Source organism: Leptosomus discolor, chromosome 2 (genome assembly GCF_034619465.1).
Source record: "Leptosomus discolor isolate bLepDis1 chromosome 2, bLepDis1.hap2, whole genome shotgun sequence".
Classification (NCBI taxonomy): domain Eukaryota; kingdom Metazoa; phylum Chordata; class Aves; order Leptosomiformes; family Leptosomidae; genus Leptosomus; species Leptosomus discolor.
In genome coordinates this window covers 63,297,251-63,315,873 of record NC_141392.1, presented here as the reverse complement: position 1 = coordinate 63,315,873, position 18,623 = coordinate 63,297,251, and the positions used below count along the sequence as shown (strand labels likewise).

The following is an 18,623-nucleotide window of genomic DNA, read 5'->3' as shown; positions in this document are numbered from 1 at the left end:
AGCATGTTCTTTCCCTACAGGCACAACAATAAATTCGCCATCTCTAGCACATGAATTTATCATAATTTATTGTCTATGTGCAATGTCCTAAATATTCATTTTTTTTTAAATTCAAAAGATGATTTCTAATTTTTCCTACTCATCTGCACCTTACAAAGCCTATTTATGTCTCATTTCAAACAAATCCTTGAAAAACAGAAAGATATACCAGTTTCTGCTCCCATATCTCATACATCTTATCTGTTTCCAGCTCTTCCTTTTAAAAAGAAAAAATAAAAATTAAAAAAAAAAAAAGAAAGAAAGAAACCACCACCACTTTCTTTGATCAAGTAAGGCAAGCTACAGCATTACAGTTAAGTTGCTTTTTCCATGTAACACTAATACTAAGGTTTCACAAGTCAAACATGATCTGAAAGCAGGTGGGACAATCCTCCCAGGGTTTGGTCAGGCCTTATTGATCCATAAGTCACAAGCACAAGTTTCGCATGCAACCCTCCTTGCAATTTAGCAGAGAGAAATCTGAATCTTTTGTACCACCTACAGCACTCCGCCACACAAATCAATTTACTTCAGTCAACACAGGGAAAGTGCAGAGTAAACACCACGGACCTGATTAAACTTAATTTGAAAGATCCCCTGGCCTCCACCAAAAACACTGCCTAAAAGTATCTACTTCAAACAGAAAATAAACTCTCAAATTTAAAGATGAGGCTATAGTTTGGAGTACTCAGAAATTAAAACCCCTCCATCAGAACCTGATGTACGTCACTAATGTGGCACGTGGCACTACTACTTCTATCACAACAATTCACAAAAGATCCAGCCAGAATCAGTGTCCCACTTTGCAAAGTGCTCCACAGCATGGACTTCAGTAATTTTGCCCTGTGACAAAAACCTCAAATCCTTTTTAAAATGTAGAGGACCCTGTTAGAAGCTAACAAGGACATGAAGTTTATCTCCAGCAAAAATCAGCAAAGTTGCAGCGTTGTATACAGTTGCAGATGTACAAGTCTGATAACTGCACAAGCACTATCGCTAGCTACAAGAAAGTTTGGAATGGCTGTCCTTTTGTTAACCTCGTCGGTCACCAGTTCCAGTTTTTGTAGTTATTCAGGACAATAATTACAAAAATTCTGGATAAAATAAAGTGCAGCCCTCATCTAGGAAAAACTGGAAACCCTGAAATTTTGAGAGCGTTAGGCTTACAAAATTTAAATTAATTTAGAAGACATGCTCGAAGCTGAAGTATACTGGTTTTCACCTCAAGTTGTGATTCCGATGCAGCTTCTTAATTTCAGCACACAGTGCTCGATCGCTGGATGTTTGGAACTGGTGGCGTAGCAGCTTTATTAGAACCAGAACGTATTTAAGTTCAGACAGGAACAGACTCATGCAGTCTGCTTTATTCAGCTTAAGTACATCTCCCTTTTACATAGATCAAGCTTGAAATTAATTGCAGAACTTGAGATATGACTCTCTGCTTGAGCCAATCAGAGCATAGATCCACAGATCACATAGTTACCCCTCACACTGCAAGCTTGTCAGAATAAGGGTGAGAGTATCAGTAAAGGGGAAAAAAGGAGATACATGCCTTATTCTCATTCAGCAGGACAAAATTTTACACTAATTGCTCTGCCAAAATAAATGCATGTGTGCACATAAATTACTAAGTATTTAAGTTCCTGGATTTTCACACTCAAATTTCCTGAGAAGCAACTATTAATTAGCCAACCAATGCAGAAAACACTACATACCAAAAATTACTACTGCTCACACCACCACACCATCTGCCACTAAGGGAGCAGCAACTGCCCAGCCTCACAAGTAACTGCACTACTGCATCCCACAACAGAAAACGGATATGACTCATCTGAGTTAAATTCTTAACGCTTGACATGATGGTTGCTAATTGCTGCAAAACGAGATTAAACAGGTCCGATAAGCAGGTTCGCATTTGGCTTTGTCCATGGTAACTCCAGGTGGCCTGAAATAGCTATGATTTCATTCTCATTCAATTCCGTTTTATAGCAAAAAGAATAACTTTGACTTACTGTTGCTTGTTACTCTCTATATCAATACACAAATGCTCAAATTTTACTGCCAAAGGCAGTATATGATTCCAATACCAATGCTTTTATTTTGCTACAGCACTCATTTTGAATTACTGCAGTAGAATCTAATATCCACCCACTGTGTATGAGTTTTAAAAACTCTTCTTCTGATTTGATGTTAAGGATCACAGATGTTCTTGTCTTCTTAACAGAAGTGAGTCATATCTAAATCACCAATGATCACAGCAGCAGCACATCTAATTATATAGCCAGCAGCTCACAAACTCAGGAAACCTGAGTCCCTCCTCAGCTCTAGTCACAGTCTACAGCCAATCCTCGGGCAAGTCGCTTTACTCTCTGTTCTTACAGTTTCACTATCCTTAAAATGATAAGCTTGCTATTTGTTCCCTCTGTAAAGTGCTTTAGGATCTATAGATGAAATCCACAGGCAGACATATTACCCACAAATGGGAATGACCAGCATCAAAGCTGGTAGAAGCAACTTCAAGATAAAACACTTGGAGCACTGTAGTGTTGAATTTAATAGGACAAGAGGAAATGGCCTCAAGTTATGCCAGGAGAGGTTTAGATGAGGAATTTAGGAAAATTTTTTTCACTGAAAGGGTTGTCAAGAATTCGAACAGGTGGTCCAGGGAAATGGTTGAGTCACTCTCCCTGGAGGTATTTAAAAGACATGTAGATGTGGCACTTAGGGACATGGTTTAGTGGTGGACTTGGCAGTGTTAGATTTACGGTTGGACTCTATGGTTGGACTCTATGATCTTAAAAGGTCTTTTCCAACCTAAACAATTCTATGATTCTATGATATATGGACATTCACCAAACTAGCACAGCGCCAAACTCCATGTTTAGAAAAAAAATTATTTTTCCAGTAGCAATGTATGAAACAGAAATAGCACCATAGCTACAAATTGGGTTACATATTTTAAGTGTCTTGCATAGCATCATATCTTTGAGTAAGAACAAGGACCAAAAGAATAGGATGCAATCAAACATTCTACTTGAGAAAATAGACTACAAACTAATCCATCACCTAGATTTCTTGAATCACAGCAGACAGCAAAAACTCAAGCTAGCTAGCCCACAACTGAACCAAGGAAATTATTCTAGAAGAAGCTTATGAATTCATCAATTCCAACTGGCTAAATCAGTGGTCCAAGAGAAAGTTTGATGACTGGTACAGGTTAGTAGAGCCAAAATGCTAGGAATGATTATTTGCATATTTAACAAGTGATTTATTTAATCTTATATTTCTTTTCCTTCTCTATTCTATGTATGGGTAAAAATGTTTTCGTTCCAAGTAATTTCTGGAATTCAATTAGTATTCCAAGTGGCCTGGTACCAATTAACTAAAATAACTCAGTATGCAAGATCTAACTGCAAGATTCAACATGGGCTTCAAGCTGCATTCAAGCTGAAGGGATGAAATGGTAAGATAGCAGTCATTTATGCTAAAAATATAATTCTTTTTTCCCCTACAGCAATTACTGATGTGAATAGGAAAGCTACACAGATGCAAGTCTTTGAATAACTGCCAGCAAAATAGATATTTGGCTTTACACAAATGAAATAACAGACACAGCTGGTAAGAAAAGCATCTCAGTTTGCCTTTGTACAGTATTAACACTTGAATTCTCATGCTTCAGCCTCTTCTTCAACTTCTAAAGAGGAGAAAGAATAATCTAGGATTAAGAAGCATTTCAGGCACTGAAAAAAAAAAAAAAATTGGTAACAGCCACCACCTACTCACACATTCGTTTTGAGCAGAGTAACCACTCTTTCACTTTGAGAAATATTGAGATTTGTCCAAAAATATCTGGATACAAAGGCCAGCACATTAAACCATGAAACCTCAGAACCAATTTTGCCAGCATTGAACCAACCATTTACAGCAGCCTGAGTCCAAATTAAGCTCCTGAAACTTCATCAACCTTCTTCATTTTCCACACTGAAGGCTTTTCAGTATAACTGCAGTAATGCAGAGCAGTTATATTATGCTGAGAGTAACCACTGAAAAACACTCTCTCTCTTAACAAAACAGGAACTGAGATGTGGTCTCTCAGTTATGCCTTACAGTTGGACTGAAAGTCCAAATGTACTAAAATAGAAAATAAAATTTTTACATCATATTCTTTTTGCATGTTACATGCAGATATAAAGGAACTGATGATCCATGCTGGAAAAGATGCACAACCGCTGTACTTGCAATCTAGCTCTGTAAGGTGTTTTTTGGAAAGATTCCTTTTCAACAGAGAGCACATATTAGCAGATTATTTGCTTGATGACTATTGAGGCCTAAGACTTGCAACAGCTACCCACTGCCCTTCATTCAGTTTAAGGGCTCCAAAAAAGACTGTGAATTCGGAAGCCAGATAGCGTGCTTTCACAGACGCAGTATCTTTAACCCACCCCCCTGAATAGATATGGCACTGTAACTCTGCACATTCTCAGCTGTTAACGCAAGCTTCAAATCTCTTCAGAGAAGCACACTTGTTACACCTAACCTAGGAAGCCAGTAAAGCAATGCTGATTGATTAAACATGCCCCGGGCTCCACTTCTGCATGAGGACCAAGTGGTCTGGAGTGGCTTACATCCATCTCAAATTCTCCTGGCCTGAGGTTGCTGCCCTCAGACTGGCCACTGGGAATGCTACTGAAACGGCAGTAGTTGGCCCAGGCCAAAAGCGTGCCAGAAGTCATAACAATTTAACAGCACAGGCAACCGAACTCTGGTATCCATGAATGCTCTCATTTGCTAGCAGAGATATGGCCACAAATTTCAATTTGAGTGGCAGAATCTTTGAACTTCCAACTGATGAGATGTCCTGAAGTTTTTGTTCCAATCTAGAGCAAAACCCAAACAATGTTTTCAAACCTTCCCGTGAACTGAAAGTTTCTGAAAAACATCAGACTGAGAGCACAAACAGCTGGCACAGCCAACATGAAATACACTCCTTAACCACCCTTACCAGAAGGGGAAAGGATATGAGGCAACCCACAACGAGACAGGATCAAGAATAACATGAAACCACACCTTTAGGCAATCTCAACTCACATTGCTGCAGTCCTGCTTTTGGTCTGTCCTCTAGAACACATGCTCAGCTCAGAGAACTTACTCAACAGAAAGCTAACCAGAAAGAAACAAAGAGCTGAGTTAGCAATCAGGTCAGTTCCACGACCTACCTCATCACGTAACTCTCTGAACACTGAAAGCAGCATCAGGGAGAACTGTGTTAGTCCAGTTTTCCATCTGCTTAAGCTGCCATGGGACTGCATCTCAAAGGGGTACAGTATACTCAACTCTTCCAGCACTCCTACTCACTGAGAGTAAGTGCATACAAAAATGGATTGTATGATCTTCTTACCCTACTTAGCACTAGAGAGAGGCAGCAGTACACTCTTAGCAGGAGCATAATTCTCTTTTCTAATATCAATATGCATATCCCAGTAACTGTCACCTGACTTGTATTTATTTATCAGCATTAAACATAATTTGAAAATATGCCATGTCAACTAGGCCTTTTAGTGTTGAAAGTCTGAGACTGTTCTACTGCAAAAGTATGGCTAGAAATTACTATGGCAGTAGCTCTACATCAATAGCTTCAATTCATAATAGATAAGGAATAAATAATTTCTTATGAACCCAATTAAACTGAAGGCAGGCACCTGCCAGCTTGCAAACAGCCACAGCACGAACTGAAATTCACTAAGGTTTGGGAAGTCTGCCTACCAAGAAGTTTTTCCACTAGAGCTACTATTAAAGTACTTGAACAGAGAAGAAATAGAGACAAAATATCAAGTTGTCAACACACTGATCATTTAAAGCAGAGACACTTCTGGGACACTGAAGAAAACAGACCAAAACGCAAGCAGTTAAGCAACAAAAGAGACTGGAAGTTTTCCAGTTACACACCCATCTGGCAGGATTTGCTACAGAAGCTCTTACTTTAGATTAGTCCATTTTCCTAGTGCTTTTATTGCATTTTGGCCTTCTTGCATCAGCTGGAAAAGGGAGATCACGGGTTCTGGTAACAGAATTACTGGCAAGAATCCTTATTTTCTTGCTTCTTTTGTGGAACAATTTTAGAACGCATACTTTTAACACTTTCTCCATTTTCCTCAAAATTGTGAAATACACCCTGGATGGTGCTGCCCACACAGCATCCAGCCTAGGAAAAGGCTTGTTCAGAACCCAGTGTACACCACGCATCCCCAGCTCTCTGCCCTCATGCTGAGAGGCTGAGGAAGTACTGTCCCTCCAGCTACAGACCTGGACTCAGCAACGCCATGTGAAGTTCAGACTTCACCACCAGAGATGGCCTTCTATGGCGGTAGTTAGTCAAGGTACCTATGTGCTGCCCTTGGTCTGTGAGAGCAAGCAGAAGAGGAAGAAAACAGTTCTCTGCTCACTCTGATCTAGGGGTAGGAAAGAACATAATCCCCTCAAGATCCCAGGACTTCCTCAAAGATAACAGCATTGGCCGCATTGGCCTGCTCGCACAACAAGGATGATGCCTTTTCTCCCCTCCTCCCTTCAGAGCTGCAGCACTAGGGAACATGCTCTTTCCCCACTTCTACCAGCACCCTTATAAAAAAAAAAAAATTGCAAAACCTGCTTGATAGCATTACTGTACAACTGTACAGGGTATTTTGGAAGTGCCACTTATTTTCTAGTTTGCCCTGCAATCTCTCCTATGCTTCATATGTGCAACACTCACTATACCCAGAGTTGTTACTCCTGGTTAATAAATCGGGAAAAATCCCAAATTCAGTGACAACCCTGAAAGATGTAAAAGGAATTAAAAACTCCAGCAGAAATAAAATAAAATTAGAGCCACCAAGATTTTGGGTTACATAGGCTCAAAATAAATAAAAAACCCCAACAAAACCAACAAATCTTTTAAGAAGTTCTGTTCCTCTCCTGATTAACATACACTTACATAAAACAGTTGTGGAAGCTAGAGTCACACAGGTTTCACAGTCTTGAAATGTAAACAATATACAAATATTGAACGAATTAATCAGGAAAGTTTACCTCCTGAAATAAGTTTCATCATCATAAGCAAAGAAAAGAGTTTCTGCCCAGTAATTCACATGATTTGCAAGGTCACTGAAAACCCTTGTAAGAGACCACATGTTAAAGGGCTCCAAGTATCATATGAAGTATATATGTGAAGTACCAGTGGAGTTCAGCTCCACAGAAAACAGAAATTGAAACCTATCTCGAGGAAACAGAAAGCATAAATAAACAGGACTTCAATTTATTTACACAGGTTACAACCACTTCTTTTCTAGTGAAAGTGATCGGGACCGCGTCACTGAGTCTTCTGCAATTGCACTCGACCCAGGAATGGTGACAGTGTTCGGAACTGACCAAATTCTGCTCCCAAGGAGACTTGAAAAGATTCCCAGTTCTTCATACCAACTGCCTGGCAAAAACCCATTTCCAACTGTGATCTGGAAGACAAGGTTACATTCAGGAAGCAAACAGTTCTGCCCTTCTCCACAGATGCCACATGTCACTTCCACTGACGGCACGAGCTGCAAGGAGCAAGTGAAGACAGGATGCAGCACACAACCAAAAACCTCGCTTTCACCAGCATGCCACGTTATTGCCAGCACATGGAAGCAGAACCAGTAGTCAGCACGTTCAGATTAAAGTCAATCTGTTTTCTTATGGATCACCTGTAAGCTTCCTGGAGGAAGGCTGAGAAACCTTATCGTAGATAGTGCGTTGAAAGGCACTAATAAACCACAAAACACAAAATTATGGCATACATCTAGCATGCTTCAGCTCGGAGACATTTTTCTACAGGGAAAAAACAGTACTGGCACACTTTTAAAAGCATGTGTAGCTGTAAGAATCATATTGAAGGTGAAACAGTAGAAGTAGGAGCTGTTAATGTTACAGGTGTGCCTCTATGGTGGAGTTAAATGAAGCACTTTGCTACTGTGTCAACGTAACTGGATATACTTATCCCAAGCATGAGAGGCCCCGCTTCAGAAGTAGAAATGAATTGCTACCCAGTACAAGTGTTCCTTTCCTCTTGGTAAGAGCCCTCTTCCTTGTTCACACCCAGGGCTTTCCGTGCTACAGTCAGATGACTGACTTGGGCACTCTTGCACATTGCAGAACACGCTTCTTGCTGGAGACAAGTAAGTCCCTGGGAAGGAGCTGGAGGACTTGCAACACTTACTTAACCTGCATCTTCACACTTCACAGACTGCAAGTTTCAGTCTATAGTACCTAATAAGCCAGAAAGACTGTACTGAAAGTAGCATCATACCTCTTATCAGACAGGTATTGTGTAAAGGGGAAGAAGATCAGAGAAAACTCTCTGCAAGAGCTGTGGATAACTTCTGTGAAGACATCACTGAAAATCTGCGTTCATCACTGAAAGCACCAGCTGCTTACTCACCCGGAGCACACTCTCTGCAAGAGACATCCACTGATGCCATCAGCAAGCAAGTCCCAGAGCAATTCATTTACTTTATTACAGTAAGGCAGAAATGCAGAGCCGTTTTTTTAGAAGGGTATCTAGTTCCTAAATCAAAATGTACGTTTCTTGTGGGATTTCAAAGACTACAGATTCCCACTGACTTCAAATGAGTCAGTCTGTGGGAAATCTTTAAGCCCCATGCTGCATCTAAACGCATCCCAAAGGTTATGAATAAAGGCAGACACGATTTAGAAGAGAATTCAACTCTGACATGCCATTGTTAGTAGTTGATCAGCAGCTCTTCATAACTGAAAGGAAGGATTATATCTGCTCCAGTCAAGGAATAAATTTGATCTCAGAGGAAAAAAGTAACACACACTACAAAGCAGCAGCCTGTGCTTGTGCGTCAAGCTCAGTCTAAGGTTCATTTTCTCTCAGAATACAAACAATTACAAACTTCTTACAGAAATCTACCCATTGGTGATCACCAGAGAATTCCACAATTGTCAAAACAGATTCTGCTGTCACCTGTCACGTACACATTCTGCTGTACAAGATGACTTCACTGACTGCTTCATGTGTCTATCTCATTCTAACAAATGCTGTACTTCTCAGTGTGCCCATACTGTTGAATATAAACCCCCAGAGATGCCATACCACACAAGCGGCAGGAGACTACTGTGGGCAGTGAACTTTCAGGGACAATCTAAAGCAGGGAGCCTATACTGAAAGATGGGAATCCCAGCGATAACTTCCATGTTATTAATCACAAAAGTGCAAAATCTCTATCATTGTTCAGCCACTGAGGTTTTTTTTTTCTTTGGGTATAACTTACAAATACAACTTGCAGGTTACCTATGCATACAAATACAGCAGTTCTAAATAGCAACTGTTCCAACAGGCTGAGGAAAAAAGGAACAAGTTTTAAGCGACCAGCACTACAGAATACACTTAAAACACAGCTTTTCTCTACTGAGAGAAAAAAAAAAAATTAACTGCCATAAACCTAAAACTTTTGCTTGCCTAATTTTATTTAAGACCATAACAGATGGGAAAATGTACTGAGGACAACGGTGCTGAAGTATTAAGGCCTTTTCTACTTTTCACTTGATCCTTTAGGCTTTAACACAATTCGTTTCATTCTGTTGTCACTTGCTACACTTACAGCTTTTCATATTAGGCTTCTTTAGTTTAGAAAGTGACTAAAAAGAGAAGTCAAATTCTTATGGCTGTGGTAAATTCAAGAGTCATTTCTGTATGACACATCCTGTTCAGAGCTACAGAAATGCAAACTGCAGAAAAATCAGTCACAGGCCACCTTCTGCACTACTCTTAAAAACCATTTATCTAGCTCCATTCAGCCTTTTCTCCACGGGGGAATATACTTTCATGATGCTGGCTTGTATGGATGCCTCACAATGAGTTTTACATCTTTACTGTATTTTAAGAGACTCTAATAATTTCATAACCTGCCTTTCTCCTGCTGCTTCAAGTACTATGCAGCACGTAGTAGTTGAAAACTAGCTCTAACACCCTGATGCACTTAACAGAGAAGGTAGCTTTTCAAAAGCCTGTAATGTCTAATAATTCAACAAAAGCCTGGATGTGAAATGTCTTATCCAGGTGTCTCACTGATATCACCGGGAGATTTAGTAAATAAGCACTGCAAGAGCATACCTTTAGTATTATTTACATTATAGAAATGGCTGGAAATTCACACCAGTATCATACTTCTGTGCCCAGGGCACCTGTGCTAAATGTTGTACAAGCCTCTCAGCCGGGGGAGAGGCCCAAGCAAGCTCTTGCTGCACAGCAGAGCTACAAACTGCTGTGACAGGCCAGTGACTAAGTTCAAAAAAGAACACAGGTCTCGCAGCCCACATCCATCCAACTCCATACATGTCCTCCATGCATCTGCTGTGCTCCTACTACTTCATACAGAAACCACTGGGATACCAGTGTTACAATCACCTATTGACAGGTAGCCTGATGGAAGTTCTGCATACAGCACCAATCTGGTTATAAAATTTACAGCTGGTCCAGCCATGGAAGTATTCACAAATAAGTTGTTTCAAATCCTGTCATTTCTTTATAAATTTAGTTCTCCACTAGCACTATCTATGAGCACACAAAAGAAACTTTGTATCAGGATTGTATTTTTTTCTTCCAGACTGATTCTCATTTTTGCTGTAGCTGTAGATTATATTCAGGTGCTTCAGAACGAAATGTTGTTTTACGTTGAAGACGTACCATGCATTTGGTTTAGGTTTCTAATGCTGCCTTCTAATAGAGTCTGAAATCAATATCCAGAGTCAAAAGGAGCTTTATAACCTAGCCCATTTAAACGTTACAATATACACTATGCATTCAGATGCAAAGATTCTGTACTCATAATACCTCACAACCCTGACATGTCTATCCTAAGAGTACGGCTATAATCATCAACTCTATTCTGCACACCACCTGCATTATTAAATTACTTGGCATTTCTTGCTCCAACTCATCACTTGCAACATAATGTTGCCGAAATGTAAAGCTCTTTCAACATCAGTTCACCGACAGCGGGACAAAACCTTTTTTTTTTTTTTTTTTTTTTCAGTAGTTGCTCCTGACTCTGAAATTGGATAAGAATAATGCATCAGGATAATTTCTTCTGCTATGCTAATGAGAACTATCATTGGAACAGGGATTCTCCAGTCCTGATGCTACAGAAACAGTAGTGGTGATTCAGCAGCACCTGGGGGAATAGGGTAGGGGCACATACAAAAAAAGTAAAATAAGTGATGGATGCAAGTGCTACATAATCACAGAAAGCATGTGCAGTATTTCAAGTGTTTGACAAAACTGAGTGAAATAAAAAAAAAAAAAAAATCAGGAAGTATGAGAAAAAGATGGTGAAAACCACCTGATCGTTCTGATACAATGTGGAGTAGAATAAAGGTTGCAGTTACTCTGGTAGCAATTTTTTGCTCCCACAAACAGCTAATACAGTGGGAAGCATGCCACTTTTTACCATAGAAAATATTTACATCAACTGCTAGAATCAGGAATATCAGTTTTGGTACGAACATTACCTCTTTTGGGTTTAAGAGGAGAGTCTGCATTAGCGTGTCACAATCACAGAGCTTCCAGGAAACTTATATGAAGGCATAAATCACTTCAAAACTAATTTAGTATCATAGTTTTAGATGAAATTTAGAGAAAAATAGGAAGCAACTTGTAGAACGCAGTTGAGAGCTGGTGCTGCTTTACTGCATTTCTATGTGCCTGTAAATGTTTATAAATGCACAATCCACAAGCGTTCTGTGAGGTCTGCAGAAACAATTTAGTTGTAGAACACCTTCCAAGCAAAGTTCACTTTCACACAAGTGACTGTACTGGCTCTCTGAAGATTTTGTCATTTTGTATGCCAAGATTCTCCCCAAGCACTTTGCACAATATATTTCTAAGCTCAGTAAGCTGACATTGACAATTTCTAGCCCAAGCCTGCATGAATTCTAAAAGCAACGATGCTGAATTCCAAAAAAAAAAAAGTTAAGAGACTAAACCTATTTTATTATCTCATCATACTCGATGAACTCTATTTTAGTCAACCATTGCTGTTCTGGGGAATTATCTCAATAGCCCCACACAACAGTGTTAGTACAAAATAGTACCATAAGGGCCATAGATACATGAAACTTGAGCAAAAGCTGAAGAAAAGGAAATTCCCCAACATAAGACAACATGAAAGTTACAAGGAGAGATTTGTATGACAAGCACATCAGTCAAGCTGTTTAGCTTGAGAGCCACCCCAAACAGGTGACTGTACAGATTAGAAAACCCAGATTCCCCTTCAGTCACCAACTGTGTGATCTTTCTTATCTGCCATCAGTCCCTCTGAGATTCTACACAGAAGTCAGAACGCTTAATACCATGCTATGGGACGAATTATCATTCTTCCAAAAGAATGACTTTACATCTTCACAAAGTAAAGATGTTCTGTAGCTTAATCTTGCAAGGCAGACAAGCACGAGGAACACATAGTGGAAAATACTATCCAAAGGAGCCCTTTATCTATGCACTCCAAGTCCAGAAGAGGGTGCATGGTACTCCAGAATACGACAAATTTCCGATCAGTTTTCTCTGTAACTCCTTAAGGTGTATCTCCCCCAAAACATGAGATTACTAACCTCCTCAAGAAGAAAGAGCACAGCTTCCACCTTCACAGTACTGTACTCCACAGGTCATTCCAACCCCCCCCCCCCTTTATTAGTTATTCTGGTTTTGACACTTGTACACCACTTGTCTTGCTAGTCAACTGAATGCTCACCCCTAACTTACCCTGACCTTTAAAATCAATAAATTTAAAAGTAAATGCCAGATTACAAGTCAAATGAGACATTTCTTTAATCGACCAAAACATGCCTAATCCTAAAAGCCTGCGTAAAGAAATTACCTTGACTTAGAGCATCTCCCTCCCATGAAAAGCTGACCCAGATTACTAATTCATGCTATTTTTTGCTTTTACAGTACTTTCACCTTTTTTCTTTTTCTAATACACTCTGTTCAGCTAGCCTTTGATGCATTTGTTACAAAATGACCGTGTAAAGATCTGCATGGAAAGCAAATCATCCTAATTTCAATTGCACAAAAAAGATGGGAAAGAAAAAAAAAAATGAATGCTACCTAAGCCAACAAACTCCAAGTACCCTATGCTCATTTATGTCTCAGTTTTCAAAAGGAACTGAGTAATTAAAGAAAAAAAAAATCACCAGGATATGCAGATCTGGTCATTACAATGTACAGAAAATATCATTTAATTACAAATATCAATCCTTACAGTAACTTTTAAAATACCATGACTATCTACTGCACTCTAGAAAGGTCTCCCTGCTATATGTTAGCCTGTCTCTAATTGCCTGACTCTTTAAACATTCCTAACTGTTTAGAATTTAAACTCAGTTTAAGAGGCCTGCAATTCACCTGCAGCAGCTTAATACAACTGGAGGGAAAAAAAAACCACAACAACCCCCCACACAAAAACAACCACCACACAAAAAAAAACCCCTAAGTATCCTCTTCAGGAAGGAAAAAAGCCCTTGAGACAGCTGATCAAACCCTAAACCACCAAATTTTGCAAGAAATCGGACTAGATTTTCCTCTCCTCACCTTCCTACTTCTAAGTGGAGGAAAATGTAATAAATGTTGAAATGCATATTTTTGTCAGTTTTCCAATAGTTTCTATGGCTGTTTTCGTACTTGTTTCTCAAGAAGCTTTTTTTTTTTTTCCTGAAATCAAGCAGAATTTAATCCATGCAAGCAGAAATGCTAGAACAGGCTCATTCTTAATATTTGGTGCCTGAATATTTCAATTATACATAGCTGAGACTCACTAATCACATGCACTGCTAATTATGTCTCAGCATTTGAGGACCATCGGTTGACTGAAGCTGGCAGAAGAAGATTATTAGCAGGCTAATCTACATTTAGAGCGGATGATGAGTATTTACATCTCAGATTAGATTTTATTTAATACTCCTTGAAGTTCCCTTTGAAGCAGAGAAAGGCATGAAGTGAACCTACATCAGAGGCCACCAAGAGTTCAGACTATGTTACACAAAGCAGAAACAAGATATTAAAAAGGGAAGGCTTGATGATGGACAGATAGGTTATACTCTAGCTCTTTCCCCCCAAACCACAGTTGATTTATATGCATTAGAAGAGTTGAGAGGTTTATTGTTTTATTTCATTCAAACAGTTACAAGCTTAATTTTCCAAACCCTCATGAAATCACATCATTCCTTACTCTTGTAACTTAGCTGGCCTTTACGATGAGTCCACTAGGAGCTGATACCCTGAATAAGACCAATAAACTATTACCAAATTTCAAAGTACTTTTACTGCTAAATTCTTGTTTGACATTCAGTCATGCTGTACTATTTTCATACGTGACATTTTTTTTAAAATAATGTAGTGTGCAGACATTCTTTAACAGTATTACCAATATCATCTTTGATCACTGAAAGCATGCCGCAAGAGAGAGGACAAGAAGGGGAACAGAGAAGGAGTTCAGGTCACCTACAAATGCTCCGCCCCACCACCCTGTTAAAGCAATTTAAAACAAAACAAAACAAAACACCACTGCAATAGTTACACCCTCTATGACACTTTTGGGTTTGTTCCCTACACTGCTCCCCATTTGCATTCTTCAGCTTACACAGCTTCTACTCTTTAATGTTGCTCTGTTCCTAACCTGAGAGACATTTTTTCACTAGCTTAAAGTTTCTGGAGAACGGCTAGCTCTTAAAAACAGAGAGGGGGAGTGTATAAAATGCAACAGAAATAACGAAACAAGTATGAAAACTCACAGATCCTCCTAGACCTAAGTTCAGCCTTAGCATCCACAGCACAAGACAGTTTTGGGATCGCAGCTGGTTTATGATTCATCGGCTCGGACAGTACAGTGTATTTGTGGAGCAGACACAAATTTCTGCGTCCTGCTGTCTTCAGCCCAGGAGCTGGATGTGATGAACTCCCCTAGCTCTTTACAAGTTTATGGGCTTTGCTACTAAAGCAGAATGGTGAAGTACTTCTCCTGTTTTGCAATACTTTGATTAAATTCTCACAGCCAAACAGTACTGAAAGAAAAAGTAATGTTTTCACATTTACACAGTTTGCTCAAAAGCCACTGAAACAAGCAAATTATATTACCTAAGTGTGCAGCTATGTAGCGCTATATGCCAGACGCCTACTGCCAGAATTAAAAGGGGCCCACTTCAAGTCAAGTCTCCCATTACAAGAAAAGCCTCTGTGAACTACCGAGACACCGCCTATTGCACAGCTCAGAGTCTAAAAATTAACCAACGTCAAGAGGCACAAAAACATCACAGATAATTCAACTCCATGAGCCTCACTATGCGACAGCTTCCACAACAGAACCAAAAGAGACTCTCAGGTCCCACCTGCCCTGGAATGAAGAGGTGTCAGGGTCCTCGAAATCTGAAGTCTCTCTTATCTGTACGTGGAGATCTATGATGAAGCTCCACCGCCTTCCTTTTTCCACCCGTGGGGACAGCTCCTCTGACTCCTGAGAATGTTACCTCTAAGGACACAGCTCTGCAAAGAGGCACAAGGAGCACGCCGTGACTGCACGCTTCAGAATCGCTCACCTCACGAAACTGAGAGCAGCAGCAGCCCATGAGGCACAGCTTGTGGAGTTTCAAAGAGATGTCTGTGCTGAGGAGCCTTTTGTGAAAACAGGCTACAATACCACCGGGGAGGTGTGGGGTTTGTTTGTTTGTTTGGGGTTTTGGGTTTTTTGTCTTCTTTCCCTTCCCCCCTCCCCAGAGAGGGGGAAACTACAATATCAGCCAAAACTTTTTCAATGCCTTTTTTTTTTTTTGCATCGGATCCACACAGTTAAAAACCATACCACACAACTAGCTTAAATTGTAGGTCAGGTCAATTTCTGGCTTCCACCTCTTTTAAGGCAAAAAGACATTGATTCAGTACTATAATTTTACTTGTATTAAATCTTTCCAAATCTAGTAAGCAGTCTGTTTTATTTATGCCATCTATCTGTCAATAAAATTAAAAAAGTTTTTTCTTATTATTTTTAAAAATGGGTCTAAGTAAACCATATCACACAACCTTGGATCGTTGCACCTTCAAAAGAAGGTGTCACAATTTTATCGCTGGGAAAGCTGGCAAACTGGGGTGAGAGGATGCAGCACAGGGTACTCTGGCTATGAACCGGAGCGGTGCGCGTAGCCCTTTGTTCAAGTCCACCCATCATAAATGTTTTACGCAACCAGCATCAGAAGCACAAACTTCCAAGCACAAACACACGGGAGCATCCCAGATACTGCGGCAGCACAAAGAAATCGTCGAGCTACACGGCCGGTGCCAAATCTGCTTTTCAAAGCTCCCGAGGCCTCGCAGCTCCTGCCTGGGGCAGCCAGAGCTCCGCGCGCTAGCAAAAACTTGCACCCCTGCACTTTGCTGGGAGAAAACAGCCAGGTCATGTTTAACCCACGGGGAAAAAAATCACAAGTGCTGACAAGTGCTGATTCACAGCACGCTCGCTGACAGAGAGCTGCTTCTCCAAAACACATTAGCGGGACACACACAAACAGGCTCTGACGCACTTTTGCCTCTCCGCGTAACCGCCCCGAGGCTGCCACCGAAGCCCAGCGGCAGCGGGGGCACGCCGGGGCTCCTCAGCCCCCGCAGGGCTCGGCGGCCGGAGCTGACCCCGCAGCCGGGGAGGGCCGCGCCCGCTCCTGCCGCCCCGCGGTGAGCCCAGGGCGACCCGGGCCAGGGAGGGGACGGCGAGCCCGGACCGAGCCGCTCCGGCGGCGGCGGCGGCCAGCCCCGGCAGGTCGCTCTCTCACCTGCGTTGTAGAAGCGGTCCAGCACCGCCGTCTCGCCGAAGTCCAGCTTGCCGAAGTGCAGGGTCTCCAGCGCGGCCCCCACCACCTCGCACGCCTCTCGCAGGCTCTGCAGAGCGCCGCTCTCCGCCGCCAGCAGCGGCCCCTGGCTCGCCTCGTTGATCACGTAGGTGACGGCCGTCCGCCTGCCGCCACCCTTGGCCCGCGCCGCGATGCCCGGGCAGGCGGCAGCGGCGGTGGCGCCGTCCTCAGCCCAGAGGGTGCCGGTCGGCGGTGCGGCCAAGTCGAGCAGGAGGCTGCTGCGGGCACCAGCGTCGGCCCCTTGCGCCCGCCTGCCGAGCACCTCCTCGCAGGGGGGGCCGCCGCCGGGAGGGCTGGGCACGGGCAAGCTGATGATCCCCTCGTTGCCGTCACTCATCCCGGCGGGGGAGCGGCCGTCGCCGCCGCGGCGCGTCCCGGGCTCTGCTGCGCTGGCCGGGGTTAGGCCGATGCCATACCGCGCCGCCCGCCCCGGAACGGTCCCGCCGAGCTGCTAGAGGGGAGAGGCGGCGGGGCCGAAGCGAGGGGCTCCCCCTCGGGCGCTAGCAAAGGCTGCCGGAGACGGGGAGACGAGCGCAGCCTCCTTCGGCGCCTGCCGCCGGCACCATGACGCGCCGCTCCCTGCTCCCCCGCACCTGCAGGGACTGCCCGGCGAGCCGAGCCCCGGCAGCCCGGTTTCCTTCTCCCGCTGCCCTCGGCACCTCGCTCTTCCTCCGCCCGGGCGAAACGACTCGGCCGCGGGGAGGAACCACTTGTGGGATCGCTCTCCGGCGCCCCTGCTTCACCCCAGCGGCAGCTGCCAGGCCACGGGCGGCGCGGGCTGGGGCTGGGGCGGCCCCGGCGCCGGGCGCCTCCCTCCGGCCCCGCCTCCGGGCGCGAACACCCCCCGCAGCTTCGGCCGTTCGCGCTTCGCTCGGAGCAGTGTCAGGGCTTAGCAGTCATTAGCCCTTGTCTTCTCCTGTCCTTCCCACCTAAACCTCCCTCTGTGCTCCCAAACGGAAGGGTTTGCGGCTGCTTTCGCGCTTTTCAAGTGCTGTGCCTGCAGACTGAAAAACTACCCCTGTACGGTGATTAAATACGTCGGTTTCTTACATTCACCTAGAATTTACCTGTCAAGAACACTCGGACGCTTGATAAGCAGCAAAAATATTTCTTCATGGAACAGGGAACTAGTTGGAGTAGCTAACATAGAGCCGAAAGCTGCGCTAACTTTGTACGGCAGGCCACCCAGACGAGGAAAAGATCCTTTGACATTTGAAATAATACATAATATAAAGGGAGAACACTCCAAACTTTCAGATTATTTGCAGGCCAAGAGTGAATCTCTGGGGAATTCAAAATGGGTTTGAAAAGGAAATGACGTTGAGACTTCGGCAGTCTGTTTTTGTACAGAAATACTGTGAAATTGGATGATTTATTCTTTTTTTTTTTTTTTACTTTATTACGGGTTTCAATTAAATAGGTGCAGGAGAACAGAAGGAAAAATAGTACTCTGCACATTTATATGTTTATAAATATATATGTTATAGTTACGTTTATATGTCATATCAATAGGTACATCCTGCTAAAACAGATCTCGTTAAGACTGATCAAGACTTGTTGGCACGAAGCCTGCTCCTGTATCATTGTTTTTCATTGCTTCTGTAGACAGAGGATCAATTCTGGAATAATTGGAAAAATTAGTCACTGCAGTACCTGCA

At 42.5% G+C, this 18,623-nt stretch overlaps 1 protein-coding gene across 2 annotated transcripts in view; it reads right to left on the bottom strand.

Moving 5' to 3' along the window:
* MAP3K5 (mitogen-activated protein kinase kinase kinase 5) overlaps positions 1 to 17,302 on the bottom strand; it is a 109,706-nt gene extending 92,404 nt beyond the window's left edge. For both annotated transcript variants that reach the window (XM_086461206.1, XM_086461207.1), the window contains exon 1: positions 16,888 to 17,302. In XM_086461206.1, the coding sequence (XP_086317332.1) occupies positions 16,888 to 17,302 (415 nt within the window). The remainder of the gene's footprint in view (positions 1 to 16,887) is intronic.
* Between the last annotated feature and the right edge of the window lie 1,321 nt (positions 17,303 to 18,623).